The 14,371-nt window shown below is 45.4% G+C and overlaps 1 protein-coding gene across 3 annotated transcripts in view; it reads right to left on the bottom strand.

The window, feature by feature from the left end:
* LOC115114089 (anion exchange protein 2-like) overlaps positions 1-14,371 on the bottom strand; it is a 69,684-nt gene that overhangs the window by 33,377 nt on the left and 21,936 nt on the right. For all 3 annotated transcript variants that reach the window (XM_029642052.2, XM_065013326.1, XM_065013327.1), the window contains exons 3-6: positions 2,359-2,503; positions 1,823-2,073; positions 1,492-1,631; positions 870-1,156 (exon numbers count right to left, since the gene is read on the bottom strand). In XM_029642052.2, coding sequence (XP_029497912.2) covers positions 870-1,156; positions 1,492-1,631; positions 1,823-2,073; positions 2,359-2,503 — 823 coding nt within the window. The remainder of the gene's footprint in view (positions 1-869; positions 1,157-1,491; positions 1,632-1,822; positions 2,074-2,358; positions 2,504-14,371) is intronic.

Genomic DNA, 14,371 nt, shown 5'->3' with positions numbered 1-14,371 from the left:
ATGTCACAGTAATATCAAAGTTCATCCTCTGTGTAGTCATGGAAATAATGCTGCAATGATGTCACAGTAATATCAAAGTTCATCCTCTGTGAAGTCATGGAAATAATGCTGCAATGATGTCACAGTAATATCAAAGTTCATCCTCTGTGAAGTCATGGAAATAATGCTGCAATGTCACAGTAATATCAAAGTTCATCCTCTGTGTAGTCATGGAAATAATGCTGCAATGATGTCACAGTAATATCAAAGTTCATCCTCTGTGAAGTCATGGAAATAATGCTGCAATGATGTCACAGTAATATCAAAGTTCATCCTCTGTGAAGTCATGGAAATAATGCTGCAATGTCACAGTAATATCAAAGTTCATCCTCTGTGAAGTCATGGAAATAATGCTGCAATGATGTCACAGTAATATCAAAGTTCATCCTCTGTGTAGTCATGGAAATAATGCTGCAATGTCACAGTAATATCAAAGTTCATCCTCTGTGAAGTCATGGAAATAATGCTGCAATGATGTCACAGTAATATATATATTTAGTCTCCTGTAAAGTCATTAAAAAGTTGCTGCAATGACTAAAATGAATCCCCTGTGAAGTTAATGAAATCATGCTGAAAACAGTTTAGTCATGACATGCGGCTATTATGTCACATTAAAGTGTGAATCAGCCCCGTGTCATGGAAATGCAATTATTTAATTCTATAAATTACATGATGTAATTCTATGAATGTATAGTTCCTGTAAAGTTTTCTTCTCTCCAGATAGTTGTTCCTTGCCACTGTGGTACTGCTTGATCTTTGGGGTTCTAGGTCGGGAAAATGCTATTTATTGATTGATTGGTAGACTGACTGACTCATTGATTAGAACTCACTCTTGATGCCATCCAGGTCGGCGGACCCCAGCATCTGGGCCTCGCTGTCGTCGGTGGCCTGGCGCTGGTGGCGCTCCTGCTGCCCGCCCGTCATGTTGCCCGAGCGCCGGCGCTCCTGCAGGTCGTAGCCGCGGCTGCCAGGGGGCGGTGTCCTGGAGGAGGAAGAGGAGGCGGAGGAGGAGGGAGGCGTGGAGCCCCGTGTGGAGGGGTTGTGGGACTCCCGGGAGGGGCCAGAGGATAGGCCATTCCTCCCTTTGTTGGGAGCCAACACTGAGTCCACTGGCTCACTGGGACAACGATGATGATGTACAAGTAATTAGACAGACGGATGGACGGGCAGGCAGACAGATAAAGTACTGTGCCTGTGTGTTTCTCTGTGCACACACTTAACTATATGCATGTGTTTGCAAGTGTGTGTACATTGCTTTATCAGTTTGTGTGTGTCACAGGAGGTTCGTGGCACCTTAATTGGGGAGGAGGGGCTGTTGGTAGTGGCTGGAGCGGAATAGGTGAAATGGGATCAAATACATAAAGCACATGGTCTCCATGGTGTGTGTTGGTTTATGTCAGTCTGTGCATGTGTTTATGTGTATGTGTGTTTGTGTACATCTTTCTCACTTACTCCGTGGCATCCTCTGGCATGTTGGTACCCAGGGCAGTCTCAGGTACGATGGTGAGGCGTCTGGTAAGGGTGGCACTGCCACCTTTGCTGTGCGTGGGGGCAGGAGTGGCACTGGCAGGGTCATCCTCAGACACGAAGAACTACAGAGAGGAAAGATTGGGGTCAATGAGGAAGAGGCCTACCTAATAAAACAGAAAGTAGCTGAGTGTGTGTGTACAGTATGTACTATATGTAAGTGTGTATACTATAAAACTAATATACTATAACAAATACAGTGTATACTATAAACCTCTATAATATAATGTAAACCAGTATAAGCTTGCAACTCTACCTGCACATCCTCGTTGTGTGTGTCCGTGTCAGTATCAGGTGTGGGTGTGGTGGTCTGCCCCCCCTCTCCATCGTTCTGGCTGTAGGACTCATCTGCGTCCTCTTCTTCCTCGTCCTCCTCTATGTTGGGTGCTCCGTCAGGCCCGGATCCTCTCCTCCATCCCGCTTCCTTCTTCTTGCTCTTCTTCTTCCTCCTTTCTGGGGGTAGTTTGGACAGCGGGTGGTGGATGTGGTGGGAGGAGTGGCGGTGGTCTGCAGACAGGAGAAATAAACCGTGTTTGGTCAAGTAGTCATTTGGTGACACACTTCCTTGTCTGCATTGAGATGATATTTGTTGAGCAGCGTTGTCTGTCTTTTAATGGGCATCAAAAGCTGATGAAAGATACATTTTTGATGGACAGGCATGGCCCATACTCAATGCTACTTCCAACCAGAATGTGATGTCAAGCTGTACACGGTAACTGATACCCTTTCTATGGTACATAAAACAGTGATTTAATAGACATGAAGGTTAACAAGTAAACATTGGTGGCTCACACTCAAAGTCTTCTTCGTTGTAGGCCCGGTGTTTCTTTGGGGGTCCACGGGCCGGTGGGTGGAGGATCTGCTGGAAATGCTGCACCCCCAGGGTCTTGTTCAGGTCATCATCATCATCTTCACTCCGCCTAGAAGGGGCCGATGGCTGGACCGGGGAGGGTGGGTGGTCGATGGGTGGTTCGAGGTTAGTGATGACAAACAATGTTAGTATACAACATGTTATTGCTCACGTATACCCTTTAATCATATAGATTTGGATTCACAGCTATCAAGCAGGCACATTTTTGGAATGTTCCGGTCAACAGAACCTTGACATTTGACCTCTAGGGTACATATCAGAATTACCTGTATAAATTGCTTTAAAAAGTAAACCCTGATATGTTTTAATCTTTGTTTGACAAGTGGTTCTGAAAGGTCATGAAATTAACTTACTTTCAAATGATATATAATAAAAAAACAACTTAGAAAGCACCAGCTATAACTATTGTTTAAAAATAGCCCATATTGTGCCATTGGTATCAAAATGTTGGAAGCTTAGCTATATAATTTCATGTAGCGGGGCACCTATGTTTTTGGATTGTAACTTTGGTGATATTCTGCACTGCATTTCACACACACAGCTAGAACAGGGTTTTAAAAATGTTTGAGAGTTACAGCTCAATGACATCTTATTGGATTTCTCCCTGCATCATCATACCTGTATGACATTATAAATTTAGTATGCCCAATAATATCTTAAAATGTTCATAGTGATGTAGAATATACAACCAAAGGAGCCAGGTGTGCCAGATATGTAAAGATGACAAATTATTCACACAACTGTGGTAAGAATGTGCCAAAATGCTGTCTGATTCACTAATTTCTGAATATGTTTCAAGCCTTAATTACAATACGTCATCTTCAAACATGTAAAAATGGATTTACAATGCCTTCAGAAAGTATTCATACCACTTGACTTATTCCACATTTTGTTGTGATTCAGCCTGATTTCAAAATGGATTAAATATTTATATATTTTTTACCCATCTACACACAATTTTTGTTAGGACATTCAAAAAAGGCATAACAAAAATGTAATTGCTAACTAGAAATTAGCATCATCATAAACTGCTCATGCAACTACAGCATACTACGGGATATGATTAGGAGACATGGAAGTGCAAAGTGTATGGCATCATGGGCTCCCGAGTGGCGTCAGTACAGACTCGGTTCCAGGCTGTATCACAACCGGCCACGATTGGGAGTCCCATAGGGCGGCACACAATTGGCCCAGCGGTGTCCGTTTTAGGGTTTGGCTGGGTTAGACCGTCATTGTAAATAAGAATTTGTTCTTAACTGACTTGCCTAGTTAAATAAAGATTAAATAAATATATATATTACCATAGGCAACACTAGAGGGAGACATGGCCACAGGTAAACACCAGGTGACTGACATTTACCAGTCACCAGATACATTTAGACAAAAGCTTAAAAAACACTGTATACTACATTAATTTAAAAAATGTCCCATTTGGTTGTTTAAAAGTCTGATGGCAGTGGTAAAATGTTTGTCTATTTGTCCTTGCATTAGTGATGGACAGTTGGCTCTGGTTGTGGAGGACTCTGCCAGTGCTGTCTCCCCTTCTCAGTGGTAGGAGATCATGTAGAGGGTGGTCAGGTTGGTGCATGTCAGTGACAAATCTTCTGCTTGCTCTATCAGTGAATATTAGTGGTGGAAGGGTCAGTGGGATGTCTCTGTTTTTGTTATTATCTTGCTTGCCCTTTTCTGTACCCTATCCAGTGCAGCTTGCTGCTTCTTTGCCCTTTTCTGTACCCTATCCAGTGCAGCTTGCTGCTTCTTTGCCCTGTTCTGTACCCTATCCAGTGCAGCTTGCTGCTTCTTTGCCCTTTTCTGTACCCAGTGCAGCTTGCTGCTTCTTTGCCCTTTTCTGTACCCAGTGCAGCTTGCTGCTTCTTTGCCCTTTTCTGTACCCTATCCAGTGCAGCTTGCTGCTTCTTTGCCCTGTTCTGTACCCTATCCAGTGCAGATTGCTGCTTCTTTGCCCTTTTCTGTACCCAGTGCAGCTTGCTGCTTCTTTGCCCTTTTCTGTACCCAGTGCAGCTTGCTGCTTCTTTGCCCTTTTCTGTACCCTATCCAGTGCAGCTTGCTGCTTCTTTGCCCTGTTCTGTACCCTATCCAGTGCAGCTTGCTGCTTCTTTGCCCTTTTCTGTACCCAGTGCAGCTTGCTGCTTCTTTGCCCTTTTCTGTAACCAGTGCAGCTTGCTGCTTCTTTGCCCTTTTCTGTACCCTATCCAGTGCAGCTTGCTGCTTCTTTGTGCAGTCCATCTTCAACACACAGGCATACTCCAGACATGGTCGGATCAGAGTGCTGTAGATGTCATCAGCGGGAAAGCCTTTTCTTGCCATTACAGTCAGGAAGTGGAAACGCCTTGAAGCCGTTTTCACTGCCTGGTCAATGTTGGTTCCCACTAAGTTGGTTGTCCAAGTGGAAGCCAAGGTATTTTGTGCATGTTAGAACTGGAACAGCCTGTCCACCCAGTATTAGTGGAGCCAGTTGGGGAGGATTTTTTGAGAAGCAGATTCTTAATTCGACAGACTTCTTCCCATTAAGAAGCATGTTGTTCTCTGTCATCCATAAATCCAGTTTCTTAGCCTCCTCTTCCATTTTCGATGTTTGCTAGCTTAAAGCACAAAACAGGCCAATGTCGCTGGCATAGCCAGTGTCCAGTGTATCCTCAGAGATGACTCTCAGAGTGGACATGTGAAGCAGGAAGAGGTAAGACGAGACGACCCCAACCTCTGGGACCCCAGATGTTACCTCTGGCCTTGAGTAACCATCTGGACCACATGCTTTCTTAGGACTGAGTCTTGAAAGAGCTTGTTTCATTCAATCTGTATCATCCCTCTAAATGATTTTTAACAACCAAGCTCTTTATTGATGAAGTCCCACCACTCGTTTGGGTTATTCTTGTTAAATTGATTGAATTTAATTTAATTAGTGTAATAGTTTTTCATTGCCCCTCGGATAAGCTTTTGAACGGAGTTTCTCACTTTTTTCTATTTCTCAGTTTCCCCCCCAACTATTAAATATTTTTGCCATTTCTTGATGGACACTTTTAGTTGTTCCGTCATCCATTCCGTCGTCCCGGGATGTTTTTTAAAAATGATTTTGAATGGACATACATACAGTGGGGCAAAAAAGTATTTAGTCAGCCACCAATTGTGCAAGTTCTCCCATTTAAAAAGATGAGAGAGGCCTGTAATTTTCATCATAGGTACACTTCAACTATGACAGACAAAATGAGAGAAGAAAATCCAGAAAATCACATTGTAGGATTTTTAATGAATTTATTTGCAAATTATGGTGGAAAATAAGTATTTGGTCAATAACAAAAGTTTCTCAAAACTTTGTTATATACCCTTTGTTGGCAATGACAGAGGTCAAACGTTTTCTGTCTTCACAAGGTTTTCACACACTGTTGCTGGTATTTTGGCCCATTCCTCCATGCAGATCTCCTCTAGAGCAGTGATGTTTTGGGGCTGTTGCTAGGCAACACAGACCTTCAACTCCATCCAAAGATTTTCTATGGGGTTGAGATCTGGAGACTGGCTAGGCCACTCCAGGACCTTGAAATGCTTCTTACGAAGCCACTCCTTTGTTGCCCTGGCGGTGTGTTTGGGATCGTTGTCATGCTGAAAGACCCAGCCACATTTCATCTTCAATGCCCTTGCTGATGGAAGGAGGTTTTCACTCAAAATCTCACAATACATGGCCCCATTCATTATTTCCTTTACACAGATCAGTCGTCCTGGTCTCTTTGCAGAAAAACAGCCCCAAAGCATGATGTTTCCACCCCCATGCTTCACAGTAGGTATGGTGTTCTTTGGATGCAACTCAGCATTCTTTGTCCTACAAACACGACGAGTTGAGTTTTTACCAAAAAGTTATATTTTGGTTTCATCTGACCATATGACATTCTCCCAATCTTCTTCTGGATCATCCAAATGCTCTCTAGCAACCTTCAGACGGGCCTGGACATGTACTGGCTTAAGCAGGGGGACACGTCTGGCACTGCAGGATTTGAGTCCCTGGCGGCGTAGTGTGTTACTGATGGTAGGCTTTGTTACTTTGCTCTTCCGGGTTACTTCCGGGTTGGAGCGAGCGGTCGCATCCGAGCGCTTCGGTCTGCAGGTAGTATAACTTTTCATTACATTTCATTATAGTACAACGGTTTGATTTGTCTAATCTTAGCAATTTCTTCTTAGCTAGCTACATAGCCGTCTTTGTATCAAAGATAATTGCGTAATTATCGTATTTCGTCGTCCTAACGTAGTCTACACTGCTATCTGCCCAGCAGCTAGCCAGCTAGCAAACGTCCACCGTCTTCCGAATAGCAGCACTGTAAAAACTATTACACTCAACTGAACGACTTGATTAGTGTAGTGTTAGCTAGCTACATAGTTGTCTTTGCTGTCTTCGTATCCAAGATAATTGTGTAGTTTAGAGTGTGTAGTCTTAGAGTGATTATCTTAATTTACCGAGGTTAGCTAGCCAGCTATTTGTCGTCCTTAACGTAGGAGACACTGCTAGCTAGCCAACAGCTAGCCAACGTCTACCGAATAGAACTTCCTCACTCAACAACCCAGTCGCATTCGCTCCACAGGTAGTATCACATTTTCATTTAATTTCATTACAGTACAACGGTTTGATTTGTTTGATCGTAGCTAGCTACATAGCTAGCTACATAGCCGTCTTTGTATCAAAGATAATTGTGTAGTCTAGAGCGATTTTCTAGGTTAGCTAGCCAGCTATTGTCGTTCTTTTAACGCAACGTAACGTAATCAACACTGCTAGCTAGCCAGCTAGCCCCCGAATAGCACCACTGTAGAAACTATCACACTCAACGGAACAACTTGATTAGTGTAGTGCCAACAACGCAGCCACTGCCAGCTAGCCTACAAAGTCAACAACGCAGCCACTGCCAGCTAGCCTACTTCAGCAGTACTGTATCATTTTAGTCAATATGATTCTTGCTACGTAAGCTTAACTTTCTGAACATTCGAGACGTGTAGTCCACTTGTCATTCCAATCTCCTTTCCATTAGCGTAGCCTCTTCTGTAGCCTGTCAACTATGTGTCTGTCTATCCCTGTTCTCTCCTCTCTGCACAGACCATACAAACGCTCCACACCGCGTGGCCGCGGCCACCCTAATCTGGTGGTCCCAGCGCGCACGACCCACGTGGAGTTCCAGGTCTCCGGTAGCCTCTGGAACTGCCGATCTGCGGCCAACAAGGCAGAGTTCATCTCAGCCTATGCCTCCCTCCAGTCCCTCGACTTCTTGGCACTGACGGAAACATGGATCACCACAGATAACACTGCTACTCCTACTGCTCTCTCTTCGTCCGCCCACGTGTTCTCGCACACCCCGAGAGCTTCTGGTCAGCGGGGTGGTGGCACCGGGATCCTAATCTCTCCCAAGTGGTCATTCTCTCTTTCTCCCCTTACCCATCTGTCTATCGCCTCCTTTGAATTCCATGCTGTCACAGTTACCAGCCCTTTCAAGCTTAACATCCTTAACATCATTTATCGCCCTCCAGGTTCCCTCGGAGAGTTCATCAATGAGCTTGATGCCTTGATAAGCTCCTTTCCTGAGGACGGCTCACCTCTCACAGTTCTGGGCGACTTTAACCTCCCCACGTCTACCTTTGACTCATTCCTCTCTGCCTCCTTCTTTCCACTCCTCTCCTCTTTTGACCTCACCCTCTCACCTTCCCCTCCTACTCACAAGGCAGGCAATATGCTCGACCTCATCTTTACTAGATGCTGTTCTTCCACTAACCTCACTGCAACTCCCCTCCAAGTCTCCGACCACTACCTTGTATCCTTTTCCCTCTCGCTCTCATCCAACACTTCCCACACTGCCCCTACTCGGATGGTATCGCGCCGTCCCAACCTTCGCTCTCTCTCCCCCGCTACTCTCTCCTCTTCCATCCTATCATCTCTTCCCTCTGCTCAAACCTTCTCCAACCTATCTCCTGATTCTGCCTCCTCAACCCTCCTCTCCTCCCTTTCTGCATCCTTTGACTCTCTATGTCCCCTATCCTCCAGGCCGGCTCGGTCCTCCCCTCCCGCTCCGTGGCTCGACGATTCATTGCGAGCTCACAGAACAGGGCTCCGGGCAGCCGAGCGGAAATGGAGGAAAACTCGCCTCCCTGCGGACCTGGCATCCTTTCACTCCCTCCTCTCTACATTTTCCTCTTCTGTCTCTGCTGCTAAAGCCACTTTCTACCACTCTAAATTCCAAGCATCTGCCTCTTACCCTAGGAAGCTCTTTGCCACCTTCTCCTCCCTCCTGAATCCTCCTCCCCCCCTCCTCCCTCTCTGCAGATGACTTCGTCAACCATTTTGAAAAGAAGGTCGACGACATCCGATCCTCGTTTGCTAAGTCAAACGACACCGCTGGTTCTGCTCACACTGCCCTACCCTGTGCTCTGACCTCTTTCTCCCCTCTCTCTCCAGATGAAATCTCGCGTCTTGTGACGGCCGGCCGCCCAACAACCTGCCCGCTTGACCCTATCCCCTCCTCTCTTCTCCAGACCATTTCCGGAGACCTTCTCCCTTACCTCACCTCGCTCATCAACTCATCCCTGACCGCTGGCTACGTCCCTTCCGTCTTCAAGAGAGCGAGAGTTGCACCCCTTCTGAAAAAACCTACACTCGATCCCTCCGATGTCAACAACTACAGACCAGTATCCCTTCTTTCTTTTCTCTCCAAAACTCTTGAACGTGCCGTCCTTGGCCAGCTCTCCCGCTATCTCTCTCAGAATGACCTTCTTGATCCAAATCAGTCAGGTTTCAAGACTAGTCATTCAACTGAGACTGCTCTTCTCTGTATCACAGAGGCGCGCCGCACTGCTAAAGCTAACTCTCTCTCCTCTGCTCTCATCCTTCTAGACCTATCGGCTGCCTTCGATACTGTGAACCATCAGATCCTCCTCTCCACCCTCTCCGAGTTGGGCATCTCCGGCGCGGCCCACGCTTGGTTGCGTCCTACCTGACAGGTCGCTCCTACCAGGTGGCGTGGCGAGAATCTGTCTCCTCACCACGCGCTCTCACCACTGGCGTCCCCAGGGCTCTGTTCTAGGCCCTCTCCTATTCTCGCTATACACCAAGTCACTTGGCTCTGTCATAACCTCACATGGTCTCTCCTATCATTGCTATGCAGACGACACACAATTAATCTTCTCCTTTCCCCTTCTGATGACCAGGTGGCGAATCGCATCTCTGCATGTCTGGCAGACATATCAGTGTGGATGACGGATCACCACCTCAAGCTGAACCTCGGCAAGACGGAGCTGCTCTTCCTCCCGGGGAAGGACTGCCCGTTCCATGATCTCGCCATCACGGTTGACAACTCCATTGTGTCCTCCTCCCAGAGCGCTAAGAACCTTGGCGTGATCCTGGACAACACCCTGTCGTTCTCAACTAACATCAAGGCGGTGGCCCGTTCCTGTAGGTTCATGCTCTACAACATCCATGAGAGTACGACCCTGCCTCACACAGGAAGCGGCGCAGGTCCTAATCCAGGCACTTGTCATCTCCCGTCTGGATTACTGCAACTCGCTGTTGGCTGGGCTCCCTGCCTGTGCCATTAAACCCCTACAACTCATCCAGAACGCCGCAGCCCGTCTGGTGTTCAACCTTCCCAAGTTCTCTCCACGTCACCCCGCTCCTCCGCTCTCTCCACTGGCTTCCAGTTGAAGCTCGCATCCGCTACAAGACCATGGTGCTTGCCTACGGAGCTGTGAGGGGAACGGCACCTCAGTACCTCCAGGCTCTGATCAGGCCCTACACCCAAACAAGGGCACTGCGTTCATCCACCTCTGGCCTGCTCGCCTCCCTACCACTGAGGAAGTACAGTTCCCGCGCAGCCCAGTCAAAACTGTTCGCTGCTCTGGCCCCCCAATGGTGGAACAAACTCCCTCACGACGCCAGGACAGCGGAGTCAATCACCACCTTCCGGAGACACCTGAAACCCCACCTCTTTCAGGAATACCTAGGATAGGATAAAGTAATCCTTCTCACCCCCCTTACTAGATTTAGATGCACTATTGTAAAGTGGCTGTTCCACTGGATGTCTTAAGGTGAACGCACCAATTTGTAAGTCGCTCTGGATAAGAGCGTCTGCTAAATGACTTAAATGTAATGTTAAATGATGGTCCCAGCTCTCTGCAGATCATTCACTAGGTCCCCCCCATGTGGTTCTGGGATTTTTGCTCACGGTTCTTGTGATCATTTTGACCCCACGGGGTGAGATCTTGCGTGGAGCCCCAGATCGAGGGAGATTATCAGTGGTCTTGTATGTCTTCCATTTCCTAATAATTGCTCCCACAGTTGATTTCTTCAAACCAAGCTGCTTACCTATTGCAGATTCAGTCTTCCCAGCCTGGTGCAGGTCTACAATTTTGTTTCTGGTGTCCTTTGACAGCTCTTTGGTCTTGGCCATAGTGGAGTTTGGAGTGTGACTGTTTGAGGTTGTGGACAGGTTTTTTTTATACTGATAACAGGTTGAAACAGGTGCCATTAATACAGGTAACGAGTGGAGGACAGAGGAGCCTCTTAAAGAAGAAGTTACAGGTCTGTGAGAGCCAGAAATCTTGCTTGTTTGTAGGTGACCAAATACTTATTTTCCACTATAATTTGCAAATAAATTCATTCAAAATCCTACAATGTGATTTTCGGATATATTTTTTTTCTCATTTTGTCTGTCATAGTTGAAGTGTACCTATGATAAATTACAGGCCTCTCTCATCTTTTTAAGTGGGAGAACTTTCACAATTGGTGGCTGACTAAACCATTTTTTGCCCCACTGTACATCAAGGGCCATTTGTATGTTGGTGTTAAAGATCTACAACTTTTCATCCATGTTCTCCTCATTGTAGACAGCTGACCAGTCAGTGATTGCCAGACACCAGGCTAGGGCCTCCTTTCTCTCAAACAACCTGTAGCCCTACTCTGTATTGCATTTCCTTCCCATGTTTAGGTACACTGGTGGGAGTGAGTTGCAGACACTGGCGGCCACTTGAGCCCAGCGGGGCCAACACAGTAGGGGTGCTGATCAGATCAATCATGGAGTCTCCACGGGTCTTATTTTTAACAACCTGTTTTAGATCGGGCTGGGAGTTAAGGGACAGGGTTAGGGTCTTAGTAGGTAGATGATTGAAATCCCCACATGAGACAATACCCACTTCAGGTGATTTCAGCTTCACAGAGTTAATGGTGTTAATGAGATAGTTAATCGCTTGCTGTTGCAGTTTATTCTCAATAAGCCCATGGAGGATAGTAAAGTGTTCCAACAACAATTGTTGGAATTGATCTGGGAACCCGCTCTGAGCACAACTGGATCCAGAAACACTCAAACTCATCTCGTTCAAGGTCAGTGCGTATCTTAACCTGGAGACTATCGTCCACATATGGCCACTACTCCTCCATTCATATTTAGGCTAGGATTTTTGACCTACATGAACACCTGAAAACCCTCTATGTTTAGGGACTTATCTGGAATGTTGTCATGTGCCCATGTTTCCATTACACAACCAATTTCAGCCCTGGATGATAGGAGTAAAAGTTCTAACTCAACCACTTTGTCTAGCAGAGATCTGGAATTGCAAGTTAGGGCATTTGGCGGACATTGGGAAGCTTTTGCATCTTCTGCTTTCTTTATTACCGGGAAGACTGTCGCTTGGTACTTCTACATGACTGACAGTTTTGGCATGCCTGATATCAACAACAGTGCAGATTTTTGTTTACCTCGGCCAAGGAGTTCCTATTGGACGGCCTCAAAACAAATTTCCTTTGATGAATGGAGGTGTGGTAAGTTTCCTAAGATTCCAAAGGGAGTTCGGTGAGTTTTCACAAATGTTTCTGGAATCCATTTTACTAGTCCTTCAATTTTTTAAAATATGTTTTACAAGTTACCAATTCTGCAACAGAACTGACCACACAGACAATATCTATATACATGTCCACCAAAAGCAAATGGATGGCTAATATATTGTACCAGGGTCATTGATGTATCAAAACAACGGGACCAGCAAAGACATATCATCCATATAATCACTCCTACATTTTATATATAGGGAACTCATGTTGCCTTCTACTAAATTAACAAACGTTCAAACATTATTTCCATGCCTATTACACAGGTCGATGTTAAAACTAACAGATCAAAAAAAGATCAGAATCATAAGCAGTATTTAACCAAGCACTGTACTTTCAACCGGTAAACAATATCACATTCTTAACAGGTCAACCCCACATGTCAACGGCAGCATCATAAAACTGTGTAAACTCAACAACAAAAAGAAACGTCCTCTCACTGTCAAATGTGTTTATTTTCAGCAAACGTGTAAGTATTTGTATGAACATATCAAGATTCAACAACTGAGACAAACTAAACAAGTTCCACAGACATGTTTTTATTTTATTTTTTTATTTCACCTTTATTTAACCAGGTAAGCAAGTTGAGAACAAGTTCTCATTTACAATTGCGACCTGGCCAAGATAAAGCAAAGCAGTTCGACACATACAACGACACAGAGTTACACATGGAGTAAAACAAACATACAGTCAATAAAACAGTAAAAAAAAAAAAAAAAAAAAAAATACAAGTCTATATACAATGTGAGCAAATTAGGTGAGAAGGGAGGTAAAGGCAAAAAAGGCCATGGTGGCAAAGTAAATACAATATAGCAAGTAAAACACTGGAATGGTAGTATTGCAATGGAAGAATGTGCAAAGTAGAAATAAAAATAATGGGGTGCAAAGGAGCAAAATAAATAAATAAATTAAATACAGTTGGGAAAGAGGTAGTTGTTTGGGCTAAATTATAGGTGGGCTATGTACAGGTGCAGTAATCTGTAAGATGCTCTGACAGTTGGTGCTTAAAGCTAGTGAGGGAGATAAGTGTTTCCAATTTAAGAGATTTTTGTAGTTCGTTCCAGTCATTGGCAGCAGAGAACTGGAAGGAGAGGCGGCCAAAGAAAGAATTGGTTTTGGGGGTGACTAGAGAGATATACCTGCTGGAGCGTGTGCTACAGGTGGGAGATGCTATGGTGACCAGCGAGCTGAGATAAGGGGGACTTTACCTAGCAGGGTCTTGTAGATGACATGGAGCCAGTGGGTTTGGCGGCACGAGTATGAAGCGAGGGCCAGCCAACGAGAGCGTACAGGTCGCAATGGTGGGTAGTATATGGGGCTTTGGTGACAAAACGGATAGCACTGTGATAGACTGCATCCAATTTGTTGAGTAGGGTATTGGAGGCTATTTTGTAAATGACATCGCCAAAGTCGAGGATTGGTAGGATGGTCAATTTTACAAGGGTATGTTTGGCAGCATGAGTGAAGGATGCTTTGTTGCGAAATAGGAAGCCAATTCTAGATTTAACTTTGGATTGGAGATGTTTGATATGGGTCTGGAAGGAGAGTTTACAGTCTAACCAGACACCTAAGTATTTGTAGTTGTCCACGTATTCTAAGTCAGAGCCGTCCAGAGTAGTGATGTTGGACAGGCGGGTAGGTGCAGGTAGCGATCGGTTGAAGAGCATGCATTTAGTTTTACTTGTATTTAAGAGCAATTGGAGGCCACGGAAGGAGAGTTGTATGGCATTGAAGCTTGCCTGGAGGGTTGTTAACACAGTGTCCAAAGAAGGGCCGGAAGTATACAGAATGGTGTCGTCTGCATAGAGGAGGATCAGAGACTCACCAGCAGCAAGAGCGACCTCATTGATGTATACAGAGAAGAGAGTCGGTCCAAGAATTGAACCCTGTGGCACCCCCATAGAGACTGCCAGAGGTCCGGACAGCAGACCCTCCGATTTGACACACTGAACTCTATCAGAGAAGTAGTTGGTGAACCAGGCGAGGCAATCATTTGAGAAATCAAGGCTGTCGAGTCTGCCGATGAGGATGTGGTGGTTGACAGAGTCGAAAGCCTTGGCCAGATCAATGAA

This window comes from Oncorhynchus nerka, linkage group LG9b (assembly GCF_034236695.1).
Source record: "Oncorhynchus nerka isolate Pitt River linkage group LG9b, Oner_Uvic_2.0, whole genome shotgun sequence".
Classification (NCBI taxonomy): domain Eukaryota; kingdom Metazoa; phylum Chordata; class Actinopteri; order Salmoniformes; family Salmonidae; genus Oncorhynchus; species Oncorhynchus nerka.
Note: the sequence above shows the minus strand (reverse complement) of the source record. Positions and strands in the feature narration are given on the sequence as shown.